This window comes from Rhipicephalus sanguineus, chromosome 9 (assembly GCF_013339695.2).
Source record: "Rhipicephalus sanguineus isolate Rsan-2018 chromosome 9, BIME_Rsan_1.4, whole genome shotgun sequence".
Classification (NCBI taxonomy): Eukaryota; Metazoa; Arthropoda; class Arachnida; order Ixodida; family Ixodidae; genus Rhipicephalus; species Rhipicephalus sanguineus.
Window position 1 is genome coordinate 71,779,708 of NC_051184.2, and position 13,133 is coordinate 71,792,840.

General features: G+C 45.5%; 1 protein-coding gene across 1 annotated transcript in view; it reads right to left on the minus strand.

Moving 5' to 3' along the window:
- Nucleotides 1-13,133, minus strand: part of LOC119405633 (arylsulfatase B) — a 49,871-nt gene that overhangs the window by 16,513 nt on the left and 20,225 nt on the right. Inside the window, exons 5-7 of the mRNA XM_049419469.1 lie at nucleotides 12,977-13,102; nucleotides 10,960-11,086; nucleotides 4,676-4,969 (exon numbers count right to left, since the gene is read on the minus strand). Coding sequence (XP_049275426.1) covers nucleotides 4,676-4,969; nucleotides 10,960-11,086; nucleotides 12,977-13,102 — 547 coding nt within the window. The remainder of the gene's footprint in view (nucleotides 1-4,675; nucleotides 4,970-10,959; nucleotides 11,087-12,976; nucleotides 13,103-13,133) is intronic.

The window sequence follows — 13,133 nt, forward strand, 5'->3', positions numbered from 1 at the left end:
CATCATGTTTAGGACAGTAAGCTAACCTGCGAGCCGTGCGCAGCCACTTTGAATATCGCGATTGAAATTTGATGATGCATATCTCTAATTGCGTACAAGTATTGCGATTTTTAAAACAATTGGTATCCCATAAATTCTGACGCCCTACAACTCTCCAGTATAAAAGACGCCCCACAAATAAGAAACTAAGAAGGTAATTACGAAGTTATTCTTAATTAGTCATTTCTATGTCGCTTTAGCCGCAGCAAAGTATTTCCGCTTATGCATAGAGTTCGTACGCGAAGACGACAAGAGCCTGACTGACATAGCGTTTTGATAACTGGCCTTTGTTGTCTTAAAAAAAACACACTCTGTATACTGGAACCGCACATAGGCACAGCAAACAGGTAGCCATATTCACAAGGGAGTGTAGGTAGGACAGGCGCTTTTCCTTCGCACGCACCCTCTCTTGTACACGCGGCCACGTTTATTTGAACTGCTTGCAGTTCAAACTGTGTCCTGTCTCTCGTTCATTCCTACACTCTAACAAAAAAAAGTGGCCTTCGACTCTTTTTTTGTGAGTCATCACTTGCCGCCCTCGTTTTAAAGGGACACGCTCACTCTCTTTCGGAAGCACGTGCGTCGCGACTGTCCGACGAGAATAATATGATAAGGGGAGGCAGCAACAACTAGCTAACGCTGTTTTGACACGAGGCTGAAGTCACACTTTTGCAGCGGCGGCAGCCTTTGCGCACATGCGTACTCAAGACCATTGCACCGATTTTTTCAGCCTATTCATCGAAAGACCGAATTGGTGACGCTCGTGCCTGCAGTTCCTGCGGCTATCACCAACGGTAGCTGGCGTGACATCTGCCTACTTTCGCGTGACGTGCAGTGACGTATTCCCGCGGCTTTCTTCCTGGTTCTTGGCGGGCGTTTCTCACACTTTCGCGCTTTGGCAGCGGTGGCAGCCTGTGCGCGCACGCGTACTCAAGATCTTTGCATCGATTTTGTTCAGGTTAGTGTGGATTTCTTTTGGTTCTGATTAAGATGAAGATATTTTTTCGCTGCTGCCGCTGCCAAGGCTGTGTGTATTGCTGATATTGCCGCATCTGCATTGCAAGTTCTTGTGACCTAATATATACGTTCGATGGCCTCTGCTGCTGAGTGACTCCAGTTATACCACTACTGATTTACTTTGAGTGCACAGGCAAAAGTGCGCGTGCCTGCACTTGAGTCTGTGCTGTTGCTTCAGTACCGCATCTTTTTTCCTTCGTAAGTGCAATGGCTAATTCTACTTCCGATAAATGTCTGGTTTGTAATCAGTCACTTGCAACAGATGGCTCGTGTCTTAGCTGTTCAGAATGCGGTTATGGTTATCATTTGGGCACCTGTTCTGGTACTAATAAGACAGGCTACAAAGCAATGGTAGACACTGCTAAAAAAAGCTGGAGATGTCAGACATGCGTAATCTCAGATGCTCGAGGCCCTCCAAAAGTAACAAAGCAGGCACAGAATGAGCAGTCCCTCACTGAAAAGATGCTAATAGAAATCAACAAAGAGCTTTCTAAACTGCCCGAAATCAAACAGAAGCTGGATGTCCTTTTCCAGGTCAAAGAAACTGCGGAAAGTATGGAAAAGCCTATCTCGCATCTTTCAGATCAGTACGATAAGGTACTTGCAGAAATGGAGCTTCAGTCAACTGAGATTGTTGCTTTAAAGAAAAGAGTTGAAAAGATTGAGACGATGAACACAGATAGGGAAGTCGTAGAATTACGACGGCAAATAAACAGCCTGGAACAATACAGTCGGAGGAATAACTTAGAAGTACGTGGTCTTGCTGAGGTTCAAAATGAAAATCTGTTCCAAAGGATCAATGCTATTACACAGGACTTAGAGTTGCCTCAGTTTACTAAACAAGACGTAGTAGGCCTTCATAGAATGTCAACTAAACGTGGCAAAACACCAGCAGTGCTGGTACTTTTTTTCGCGTGTAGTGAAGGATTAGTGGATGGCAAAAAAGGCAAACTATGAGGCAATCTAAGTCTACGGTCTACTTTCTTGACAATTTAACAGCGCAGAACAAAAAGCTCATGCGGATGATGAGGGCAAAGGCTACAGAGAAGCACCATGAACACGCCTAGCACAGCAATGGGAAGCTGTTTGTGCGCAAGTCCAGCGATGAACCGGCCATACAGATTGCACGTGATGCCGACCTCGAAAAGGTAATCTAAATGGGCGCCCCTGTTCCTTCGTCTTGCTTATCTGTTTTACCTTCCTTTTTTCGTACCATGGCATCACAGACCACGCCGTTTTACTACGATGCTTCATCGATTAGCTGTGCGCAGTTGTCGGGTTCATGAAACTGACAGGATGTCAGTTTTTCACGTCAATATTAGAAGCCTGAAAAATAGGGTGTTTGAAATACAGACACCTCTGCATTCTCTAAATCACAGATTTGATATTCTCGCATACACGGAAACATGGTTCACAAGTGCAAACGATGTTGTATTGTTTCCTGGGTACAAATTTGAGGGGATGTTTAGAGAAAACCGTAGAGGCGGTGGCGTTGCATTGAACTTTAAAGAAAATCTTCAGTACGAAGTTTTGTCACACTTTTCTATTGTTTGTACTCATTATGTATCGGTCACTGTGAAATGTTCTGGAACCCTGGTTGCTTGCCCTTATCGCCTCCCATCTAGCGAAACTGCTGAATTTGTTCAGTTTCTACGTGATCTTCTGGACTATGCACATATCCTCAATATGCCTGTTATTTTAGTTGGAGATCTTAATATTGATCTTTCGAAAAACAGCTCTCCACGCCCTTCATTCTATGAGGCCACACATTTGATTTAAGCAACCACCTACCTAGATTGTTTCCCCTTGATTACTAAGAAAACGAAAAAATCCGGCAGATCCCACGCACTGTGGGACTCGATGAATGCGAAGCAGCCAGCAAAGAGCTGCACACATCGCCTTGTTTGTCTTTGAGCCAAATGAAATCATTCATGCCATGGCATCTAGTTCACCATATATCGCTTGTTTGCCATGCATGCATGCATGCACAATCTGGTATATGCCATGCTTATGAAACGTATATTCTGTTATATACAATGCATGACCTGTCATTTATATTCGTCACGCACTCGTAGCATGCCGTACACTTTTTTTTGTATATATCGAGTTAACACAACGACCGGAAGCACACCATAATAGTGTCATGTAAGTAATACCGTACATGACATGCATATAACATGATTCGAATGTTAGGGCATGAAGGAAAGCTATGATTTTTCAAGGGCTCGTTTATCTTTGTTAGACACAATATTAATGAGAACTAACAGACAATAACGCCAAGGAAAGTACAGGGGGTGTTACCTGTAGTATTTAGAATGTAAATGTGAAGAAAGTAAAGTGGACGAAAAGATGACTTGCCGCCGGCAGGGACCGAACCTGCGACCATGGCAGGTTCGGTCCCTGCCGGCGGGTGTTTGAAATACAGACACCTGAAATACAGGCCCATTTCCAGTGCGTGCCGAGAAAGTGGGAGAGGGGATGTGGAGAGGGGGAGGGGAAGTGGACAGGGAAAAAGTGGAAGAGGTGTGTGGAGAGGGTTCGCGCATGCGCAGTAGGTGTGGTCACGCCGCACACCACCACCGGATTGAACTCTGCTATAAGATCCTTCGCATCTAAAAGGGAGATTAAGGAAAGAAGAAAGAAGACGATGAACAAGTCAGCGCCAATCGCCGCCATGGCTGCGATTGGCGCTGACTAACACTCCTAGGTTTAATCAACATATATACCCCAGAAAGTGGACGGGAGGATGACCGCCGCCGTGGCTCAGTGGTAGAGCATCGGACGCGTTATTCGAAGGTCGCAGGTTCGGTCCCTGCCGGCGGCAAGTCATCTTTTCGTCCACTTTACTTTCTTCACATTTACATTCTAAATGTTAGGGCATGTCATTTATGTTCGTCATACAGTCACATCGCGCAATACCGATTTTGGTGTATATCAAACAAGCGAAATGGCCGCGAGTGCACCATGAGTGTAACATGTAAATCATGCCACACATGACATGCACGTCATGGTTTTCATGTTTCCACCTGGCACTTATGTTCGTCATACAGTCACATCGAGCAATACGAATTTTGGCGTTCATAAAAGGGACCCTGAAACGGTTTTGACGATTTCGTACGAACACATTGCGCCGGTAGAGCAAATCCTAAGGACCATTTAAAGACCGATTTAAGCTCTGTGCGTAAACTGTGTAATTTATTACAAGGCTTTAAAGCTGCGAATCGCCACCGACCACAGCGGCTCAGACAAACGCGTTTTCAAACCGCCCATTTCCAGTGCGTGCCGAGAAAGTGGGAGAGGGGATGTGGAGAGGGGGAGGGGAAGTGGACAGGGAAAAAGTGGAAGAGGTGTGTGGAGAGGGTTCGCGCATGCGCAGTAGGTGTGGTCACGCCGCACACCACCACCGGATTGAACTCTGCTATAAGATCCTTCGCATCTAAAAGGGAGATTAAGGAAAGAAGAAAGAAGACGATGAACAATAAACTGCTTTCGCGAACAATAGTCTGCGTTCGCCGGGTTGTGGCTCTTGCGTGCTCTCTCCGCTGTTTACTCAGATTTCACATGCGTGGAACTGGCTTTAATTTTTTTCCTTCGAGATAAAATGGTTGCTGGGACTCACCGGCAGCCGAGTACAGCGTGGGCAGCCAGTCGCTCACGTGCAACAGGTGGGTATCCACGCGCGGGCTTTTAGCCAGCAGCGGGCTCCAGACGAAAGCCGCGGCTCGGAGGGCGCCTTCCCAGAGAGTGGCCTTGATGCCTCGCAGGGGCCAGTTGAAGCCGTAGTTCTGCCCGGGCCCGTACGGGAGAGCGCCGTTGTCCGCGCTGAACACGAGCACCGTGTTGTCCAGCATTCCAGCCTCTTCCAGCGCCTCCATCAGCACGCCGATCGACTGGTCCAGGGCGTCTACCATTCCTTGAATGCGAATGCAGATAGATAGATAAATAAATGATATAGGGTCAAAACCTCCATGTTTTAAGGTCGACGTGGAATGCACAAACTTTTGTAAAATCAAGAATTTCGTAGTCTTCACAGGCCTACTGAGCCGCCGTGGTAGCGTACCGACTAAGGTGTGGCGCTGCTATGCTTCAGGATCAAGTATACCAGACAGTGGCCGGAACGAGGGCCGCGAGATGTCGGTTGACCGGCCTTGGGCGGCCACTGACGAGTGACCATAAAGGCCATTCAAGGAGAGGTTGCACGTTCGTCGTATAAGGCTCGAGAAGCCAGGAGCAAGCTGGCCTGCGAGGGCCGCCGACGTCTTAATGCAGGACAGCAGGTGGGCATGGCACTTATTCAGATACACCAGCCTGACTGGAATGAGGACAAAGTGAACCGCTCGGGTGCGCGCCCCAGACCGAACGCTCAAGGCTGTTGATGTGCACTGCTGTAAACTCGCCAAAATGTACTTTCTTGGGGGGAGGGGGGTGCAGGAGCTAGTCAAGCTGCTTCTCAGCTTTTAAATGCGAATGCATTTCTTAGTCGGGGGTTGTCCTGCGTCCCTGGTCGGCGTGCGCACAGATCTCTCCGCGCACGCTCTTCCTCGCCCCTAGCAACATCTGCGCCGCGCCTAGCAACCGGAGCAGGTGGTGAGCGGCAGAGGGTAAGGGAGAGGAGGAGCGCGCGGGCGTGTGATGGCGTCCGCATCGCGAAGCAGCGGAGGGTAAGGTAGAGGAGGAGTGTGCCCGGTGAGGGCATTCGCATCGCGGAGCTCGCTCCGCGATGCGAGTACGGGAACTGATGTCGCACGCCGTTGCCACGTCTCCCGTTCGAGACGCGTCTCCGTACAAGGACTTGTACACCCTTGCCTACACCGGAGACGGAGTCTTTGTGGTGACCGTGTACCTCGCGCCCAACCTCGCTCGGGACGCCGTTGCCGCGAAGCTGGACGCGGCTATAGAAAGTGTGCGTGTGCGCTCCAGACCCTCTGATCCCATTGTCTTGGTCGGCGACTTCAACGTTGACGTGCGCAAGAAGAGTGGCGAGTGGCTGGTGGAGTACATGCAGACCAAGCACTCTATGCATTGTCTCTCTGCCGCCTCCGACAACACGTGCCCCACTAGCATTCACGGGAGTTGCATTGATCTGGTCTTTACGCGAAACTGTGCCACGCGTATGCTTCTCAAAGACCCTTTGACCGTGCACTTCAGCGACCACAAGGCGGTGATTGTGGCCGTCAGGTACAACGATAACACGAACAGGTGCTGACGTATGAATAAATAATGCTTACGTGCACACTCTCGTCTCTCATCATTAATTATTCGCACACTCATCGGGTGCCCCTAAATGCATTCGCATTTCCTCACGATCCCCTCCGGGGAGGTGCGGCCTTTTTTTTCTCCTAGCCGCCCTCATCTTCTTGATGAAAAATAAAGCACCTATTATTATTATTATTATTATTCTCAATACTCCGAAACCTTAACACGAAAACATTCGAACACACTAAGTGTATTTTAGATATCCGGAAGGTCTGAACGCGCAAACACATATGCATACAAGCACAAATAGTTGAATAGAAAACACCTACGTTTGTTCGTATTAAAACATTAAAACTTGTTAAAATAGACGCAAGCATATTTTATGTGGTTGCTGCCGCTGATAGAGGTGCGCTCCTTTCGATTGATGATTCTCAGCTTTGAAAATGCCCTTTGAACGTTGAAAATGGCTTCTTGGAATCGGAGTTTATTGGATAAATCCTAATTGCCAAAAATTTTACCGGCGATTGTTCATCGGATTTTTTCGGATTTATCAGAAAACAAGGAGCCCTAGTTATGAGCAATGCAAGAAAAAAATACGGGAAAAGGACTGAAAGCGATAGAAGGAAGACAACAAAGCCGACAAGTGAGTGGCAGAAATTAAACAACAAAAATAAATGCTGAACAATAAATCTCACAAGTGACTGGTAAAGGGCCAGCTGCTACACTATTCCAAGTGATCATCGAATGACCTCACTGTCGGAGTTTATCGTCTCGCGAACTGATTGCGGCAAACATTTTTCGAATCCGTAAAGTGCGAGCGAAGGCACAGGAATTAGTCTCACGCTTCAAGCACTTTCTCTTTCCGTATTTATATTTTGGTGCAGATTGAAAAACACCAGATGGTCAAAATTTCCGGAGGCCTCAGCTACGGTGTCCCTCATAATAACAATGTAGTTTTGGGACGTAAAACCCCTACAATTATTATTATTATTATTATTATTATTGTTATTATTATTACTATTATTATTATTATTATTATTATTATTATTATTATTATTATTATTATTATTATTATTATTATTATTATTATTATTATTATTATTATTATTATTATTATTATTATTATTATTATTTACGGAGCTTATCTTGACCAGCATGCGCAAGTTCATTCCCCAGTATACACCTCATCATTGTAAATATCCCTCCTGGTTCTCATCAGAAGTGCACTGAAACATAAAGATCGTGCACACAGGAAGTATAAACGTTCTGCATCAACTCATTTGAAGGAAGAATTCTGTCGTTTTCGTACTCTTTGTAAACGCCTTTATAAACGGGATCACAGTCTATATATTTCATTTTTAGAAAAAAGCGCGTCTGACAGGCCGGTTGAGTTTTGGAAGTATGTGCGCAAACGGTCGAGCAAAAGTGGCGAGTCCTTCAAGATACTGGACCCAAATGGAGTAGAAGTTCAAGCCGTTGCTGACTGTTTTGCCATGCATTTTTCATCTGTCTATAAGTCTCCAGCCTCTGTAGCTAGTAACGGTCGACAGGTTAAGGCAGTTGGCACAGCTGATGCTGTGTCGCTAGATGAAGATTCCATTTCAGAATGCATTAAGCGCTTGAAACCATCCTTTTCAGCTGGCCCAGATGGCATCCCCTCTGCCATACTAAAAGCCTATGGCAGTATACTTGTACCAGTATTGACTACCATATTTAATAAGTATCTGCATGCTTCAACGTTTCCTAGCATGTGGAAAACTGCTCGTGTTTTCCCAGTGTTTAAGTCTGGCTGTAAAAGTGACGTCTCGAACTACCGCCCTATTTCCCTTCTTTGTGCCGCATCCAAAATCTTTGAGCTTGCTCTTCACAAAATATTGTCTTTTGATGTAAAAAATTCATTGATTGTGAATCAGCATGGGTTTCTCGCTGGCCGCTCAACTGTCACTAATCTTGCCAGTTTCATGATGCAAGTCTCCACGCCTAATTCGCAGAGAGGACAGGTTGACGCTATTTACTGTGACCTTAGCAAAGCTTTTGATGTTGTCAGCCATTCTCTGCTTGTGGATAAACTTGCACACTTTGATGTTGATTCTTCAATTGTGAATCTCCTCCATAGCTATCTTCTTGATAGATCATGTTACGTTGCCGTTAATGGCCAAACGTCCTCTTTGATAAAGCTACTAGTGGGGTTCCTCAAGGGTCGGTACTGGGCCCACTCCTCTTTTTAATTTATGTTAATGATGTTTCTTCTGTCATTCTGAATTCTTCTTTCCTTTTGTATGCCGATGCCTTAAAGATATTTAAGGAAATTCATTCAGTTATCGATTGTCGCTTGCTGCAATCTGATTTGTGTTCTTTTTCTAAATGGTGCTGGAGCAATAACCTGTCCCTAAACATTTCAAAAACCAAGGTAATGAGCTTCACTCGAAAAAGATCTAGTGTGCCATTTTTATATTCTGTCAATTCTGTGTCGTTGTGTAAGGTATGTGAGATCAATGATCTAGGTGTTCTTTTTGATAGCACCTTACACTTTTCTGCTCACGCTAAGCGTGTTGCTTTGCGGGGTCTTCGCACCCTAGGCTGTGTTTGCAGAATGTCTAGAGAATTCCGTTCTCCTGTGCCCTTCCGAAAATTGTACACCGCGCTATGTCTTCCTCAACTAGAGTATGCATCTGTGATCTGGAATGGCATTCCTAATTCCAGCAGCAACGCCATTGAGCGAGTCCAGAAAAAAATCCTAAGCATTTACAACCATCGTTTCGCTAGAAATGACTCTGGATCTCGTTCTAACGCTGCTGGATTATTATCGTTGCCATCACTTTGCTGCCGACGAAATCGCGCTAATCTGTTATTTCTTTACAAGCTTGTGCATGGTATCATATCCTGCCCTGTACTTCTCAACTGTCTTAATTTCCGAATTCCACGTAAGCTGACCCAAGAGAATACACCTTTTCATGTAACCGCCTGCCTCTGTGAACATTCGACCATTGGCAGGATACAACGTCTTTACAATGCTTACTTTTTGGAGCTCGATGTTTTTCACAGCTCCCAGTCGTTGTTCTGCTCCGAGCTTTGCACTGTACTTACATAGCGTCGTACACTGTTGAAACTTTTTTTCTGCCTGCGCATAGTTGTATATGTGCAATATTATAACGTTTTTTATCCCTGATATTTTATTATGAATGTTTGCCTTTGCTTTTTTTGTTTTTTTTTTCGTGCGCCAGTACAAAGACCTTACGGTTGTTCCTGGGCACATTAAATAAACTTTTGATTATTATTATTATTATTATTATTATTATTATTATTATTATTATTATTATTATTATTATTATTATTATTATTATTATTATTATTATTATTACTATTATTAGTATACTTTCTCCTTTCGTCCCGACGAACGTCGAAAACTGTGTTGCGTTCAGGGCATGCGCAGTCTTGCCCGCTACGTTTTAGCGTTTTGCGTGCTGCCGCACTAAAACTCTCTAATATTAAACTCGCGGTCAAAATTACAGCGCTTTGCGTTCAACATCGCGAATAAAATGTCAGTGACCGCAAGTGCTTGGCCAGAATACGTAATAAGGGAACTATCGTAAAAAACTTTTTTTTTTGTGAAAACGGGCCCCTGTTTTTTTTTTTAACATGGCCATATGAGAACCTGAACAATATGTATAGTCTAGAGCAATATGATAGGGAACGCTGAAATTACATTTTAAAGGTCACAGTGCTTAAACGCAGTTGGCAAGCGCAAATGCATTAATAACCATAAATTCTCAAGCGGAAAGGTATCTATTTCAATTCAATACGTCCCATTCATAACGGTACATTACAAGTCATTGTTGATTAAACGCGAATTCAGTGTTCCCTCTGGTATTGCTCAGGACTGTACATCGCGCGGAACGCCTATGTTAAAGGGACACTAAAGACAAATAACAATTTATGTCAGAGTGAAAGCTCAATGTAGGACAACGTCTAAGACGAAAATATTATCAACATTAGTGCCCTACTTACCGATAAATTAAGCTAAATGTATCACACGACGAGCGCCACGGGTGGGACATTTTCGAAGTGATCCCGATGACGTATGGAAGTCGGCCTACAATAAATCACTAGTAACCAAACTAGCAGCAGTAAAAAAAGAACCTTCCGAGCATCAAAAGACGTAATAAAATGCTGCTTGTTCGTTTCTCTTTGATTCATGGAAAAAAGAACTTCTTTGGCGTTGCCATGGGGAACGGCGCGCGCGGTTCAAAGGTTCTGTTCGATTCGCCCGGCACCCTGCTTCGCTCACGCGATCGCGCCTCAGTGGTATCGCGTACTGCCGCGTGTGTTTTGCACGCTCGTGAAAGTCGCTCTGGCAGAAAATTCGACAAAATGCCGCATGCATGTGATGTTGCCGGATGCCCGACTGGTGCACGCCGCCAGTACACGAGTGAAGGCGGGTAACGTTGGGCACGGCCACAGTGACGTGAGAAATACCGCTTCCAGGCGGGTGACTTGAAGTGCGCTAACGCGATGCGGACCACTATAAAACGTGATTTTATTTCGAAATAAGCACTTCCTTGGCACAAGGTAGCACTACGAGGCTTCTGGACCGCTATTTCTACAATCAACGTTGACTTAATATTTTCCTTTAGTGTCCCTTTTGGTACACTGTTCACAGGAAATGAAATTCATTTCATTTATACGAAGTCCACGTTTCAGGCTTACCTGCATAAATGGTCCTGTTTTCGTTGCCGATATAAGTAAACTTTTCAACGTTGCCATCTGGAGCCTGAAGCCACACCGGCCAGTAGGTGCTGTGCGTGGCCTGTTCAGCCAGGTACAGGAACATGGGCTGCAAGTGGGTGCGTGCATTGTAGCTGTGAATCCTGACGTTCATTCATGATGGGCTCACGTACGGTATACGCTTGAATTTGTTTCGAGGTCTATGCAGAATAAGTTGCCTGCCCATTCAACGCGGCGCTTTGGCAGTTCATCTGCTCGCAGGAAAATCAGGCACAACGGCAAATAGGTTTTTTTTTAGCTTTTGGAGCATTCGACCTGCGTATTGCACCGCTAGGCTGCTTTCTGACGCTGTGCACGCAACTGAACTCTGTGGAAATAGATTAGTTTTCAAGCGATGCATTCATAAATACTCATAGAAATGAATTTGCTCAAGATAAATCATTGCGCATCTGAAAACCATGTCTGCGAGTGATGAACGTTTACATTTGGAACTGCTGTCACTCCTTGTTTGGTGCAATTAGCTCGGTTTATCTTTTAAGTGCGTACCACCTTAGAGGCCCGGCTTGCGCTCATCTACCGTCTCATGTCGCATGGTCACGCTGTGATCAATACAGGCCTAAAACAAAGCTAACAAGGTTCAAATCCTCTGCAGAATAAACAAGGTCTAAAATACTATGAACTACAGAAATGACCAAGAATTAATCGCAATAGTTTACCTAAAATCGCGAAATGCGCTTTTGAAACGTGCGGCTGATAACCGCGCCGTGAAACAGAGGGCGCCACCGCCTAGGCAAGCGCCGCGAATCGCTGGGTTGCCTGTGCTACGCCCGTCCTCAGGTTTCACGGTAGTGGAGCCATAGAGTTTCTCACAATAATACCTAGAGGGAAATATGGCGCCACCGTCTATGCGAATTTCTTAAGAGGCGCCGTTGCGGCGATGGGAATGACGGTATATGTGTCTGCGAGGCTTGCGTTGGCTGGTGTTGATCGAGGCTTCGGCTAAAAAGTGGATACGACTGCGCAAATGAAGCTCCTTTAAAACAAAACTTTTATAAATGGATCTCATTCACGCGTATTATATTGTAGAATAAAGGTCCACTCACCTGTATGGCATAACCAGACGGCGAAAGAAAGAAACACGACGAACTTTAAAGGGCACCCTTCGAGCCCTTCGCGCCATCTCGCTAGCGATAACGAAAACACGCTGAAGTGCCACCGATCTCAGAGTACCGCCAACGGTAAATGGTGTGTATAGACCTTTTCACAGACAGCTCCCTGCGCGTCGCCATAATCCTCTCTGGGCTGCGCTAAAGAGGCGTGACCCCCCAAAAGTGCACTGCCGAGGCTGTGACGTCAGCCTTTGTACTCCCGCGCGCAGCCCAGCATGGCGGCGTTTTTTTCTCTCCTGTGAAAAGGCCTATAAATAGCTCGCCGTTAGCACGCTAAAGGACGGGCCGTCTGTGGCTGAGTCGGTTCGCGCCGCGTGCTGCGGAGCGAGGAGTCGTAGGTTCGACTCCCGGCGGCGGAACTTTTTCTTCTAGTTTTTTTCTTTGCCATCTGTTAGCGTGTATTATACAACTTCATCCACGCATGAAACGCTTTCGAGCTAAAAGAAACAGCTTACTACGTGTTCTTTCAGTATGAAATCAACCATTTTGACGCAAGGAAGTCGTTGAAGCCAGGCACGTCTTCGAGGACGTGTCTTTGTGAACGATACCAATCTTAGCTAAGTCCGAGGCTCACATATACAGTCATTCCCATGCATAGAGCAGCTCACTAGTGCCAGATTTCCCTCTAGGTAATTCTGGGAAACTCTGAGTGGAGCTGCAGTAAGCGCAGGCTTTAGAACTACACCAAAACCTACACAAGAACGACATTGGCGCGGGATTTATTTATTTATTTATTTATTTATTTATTTATTTATTTATTTATTTATTTATTTATTTATTTTTGTCCGCGAAAGGCTTTAGCAGTCCATGAAGGGAAATTTCCTTCTTACCTTGGATGTGTCGCTGTTTTGAATTATAGATCTGGCCCGCTCTGCGAATCGCGTCGTGGCGTAGATGTCGTCCTCCAGCGGAAGGGGCTCGGTGTCACTCCAGAAGTCCAGTCCCTTGTGGTAGCCCTGAGAATTGTTGATATAATCAATGATAAAT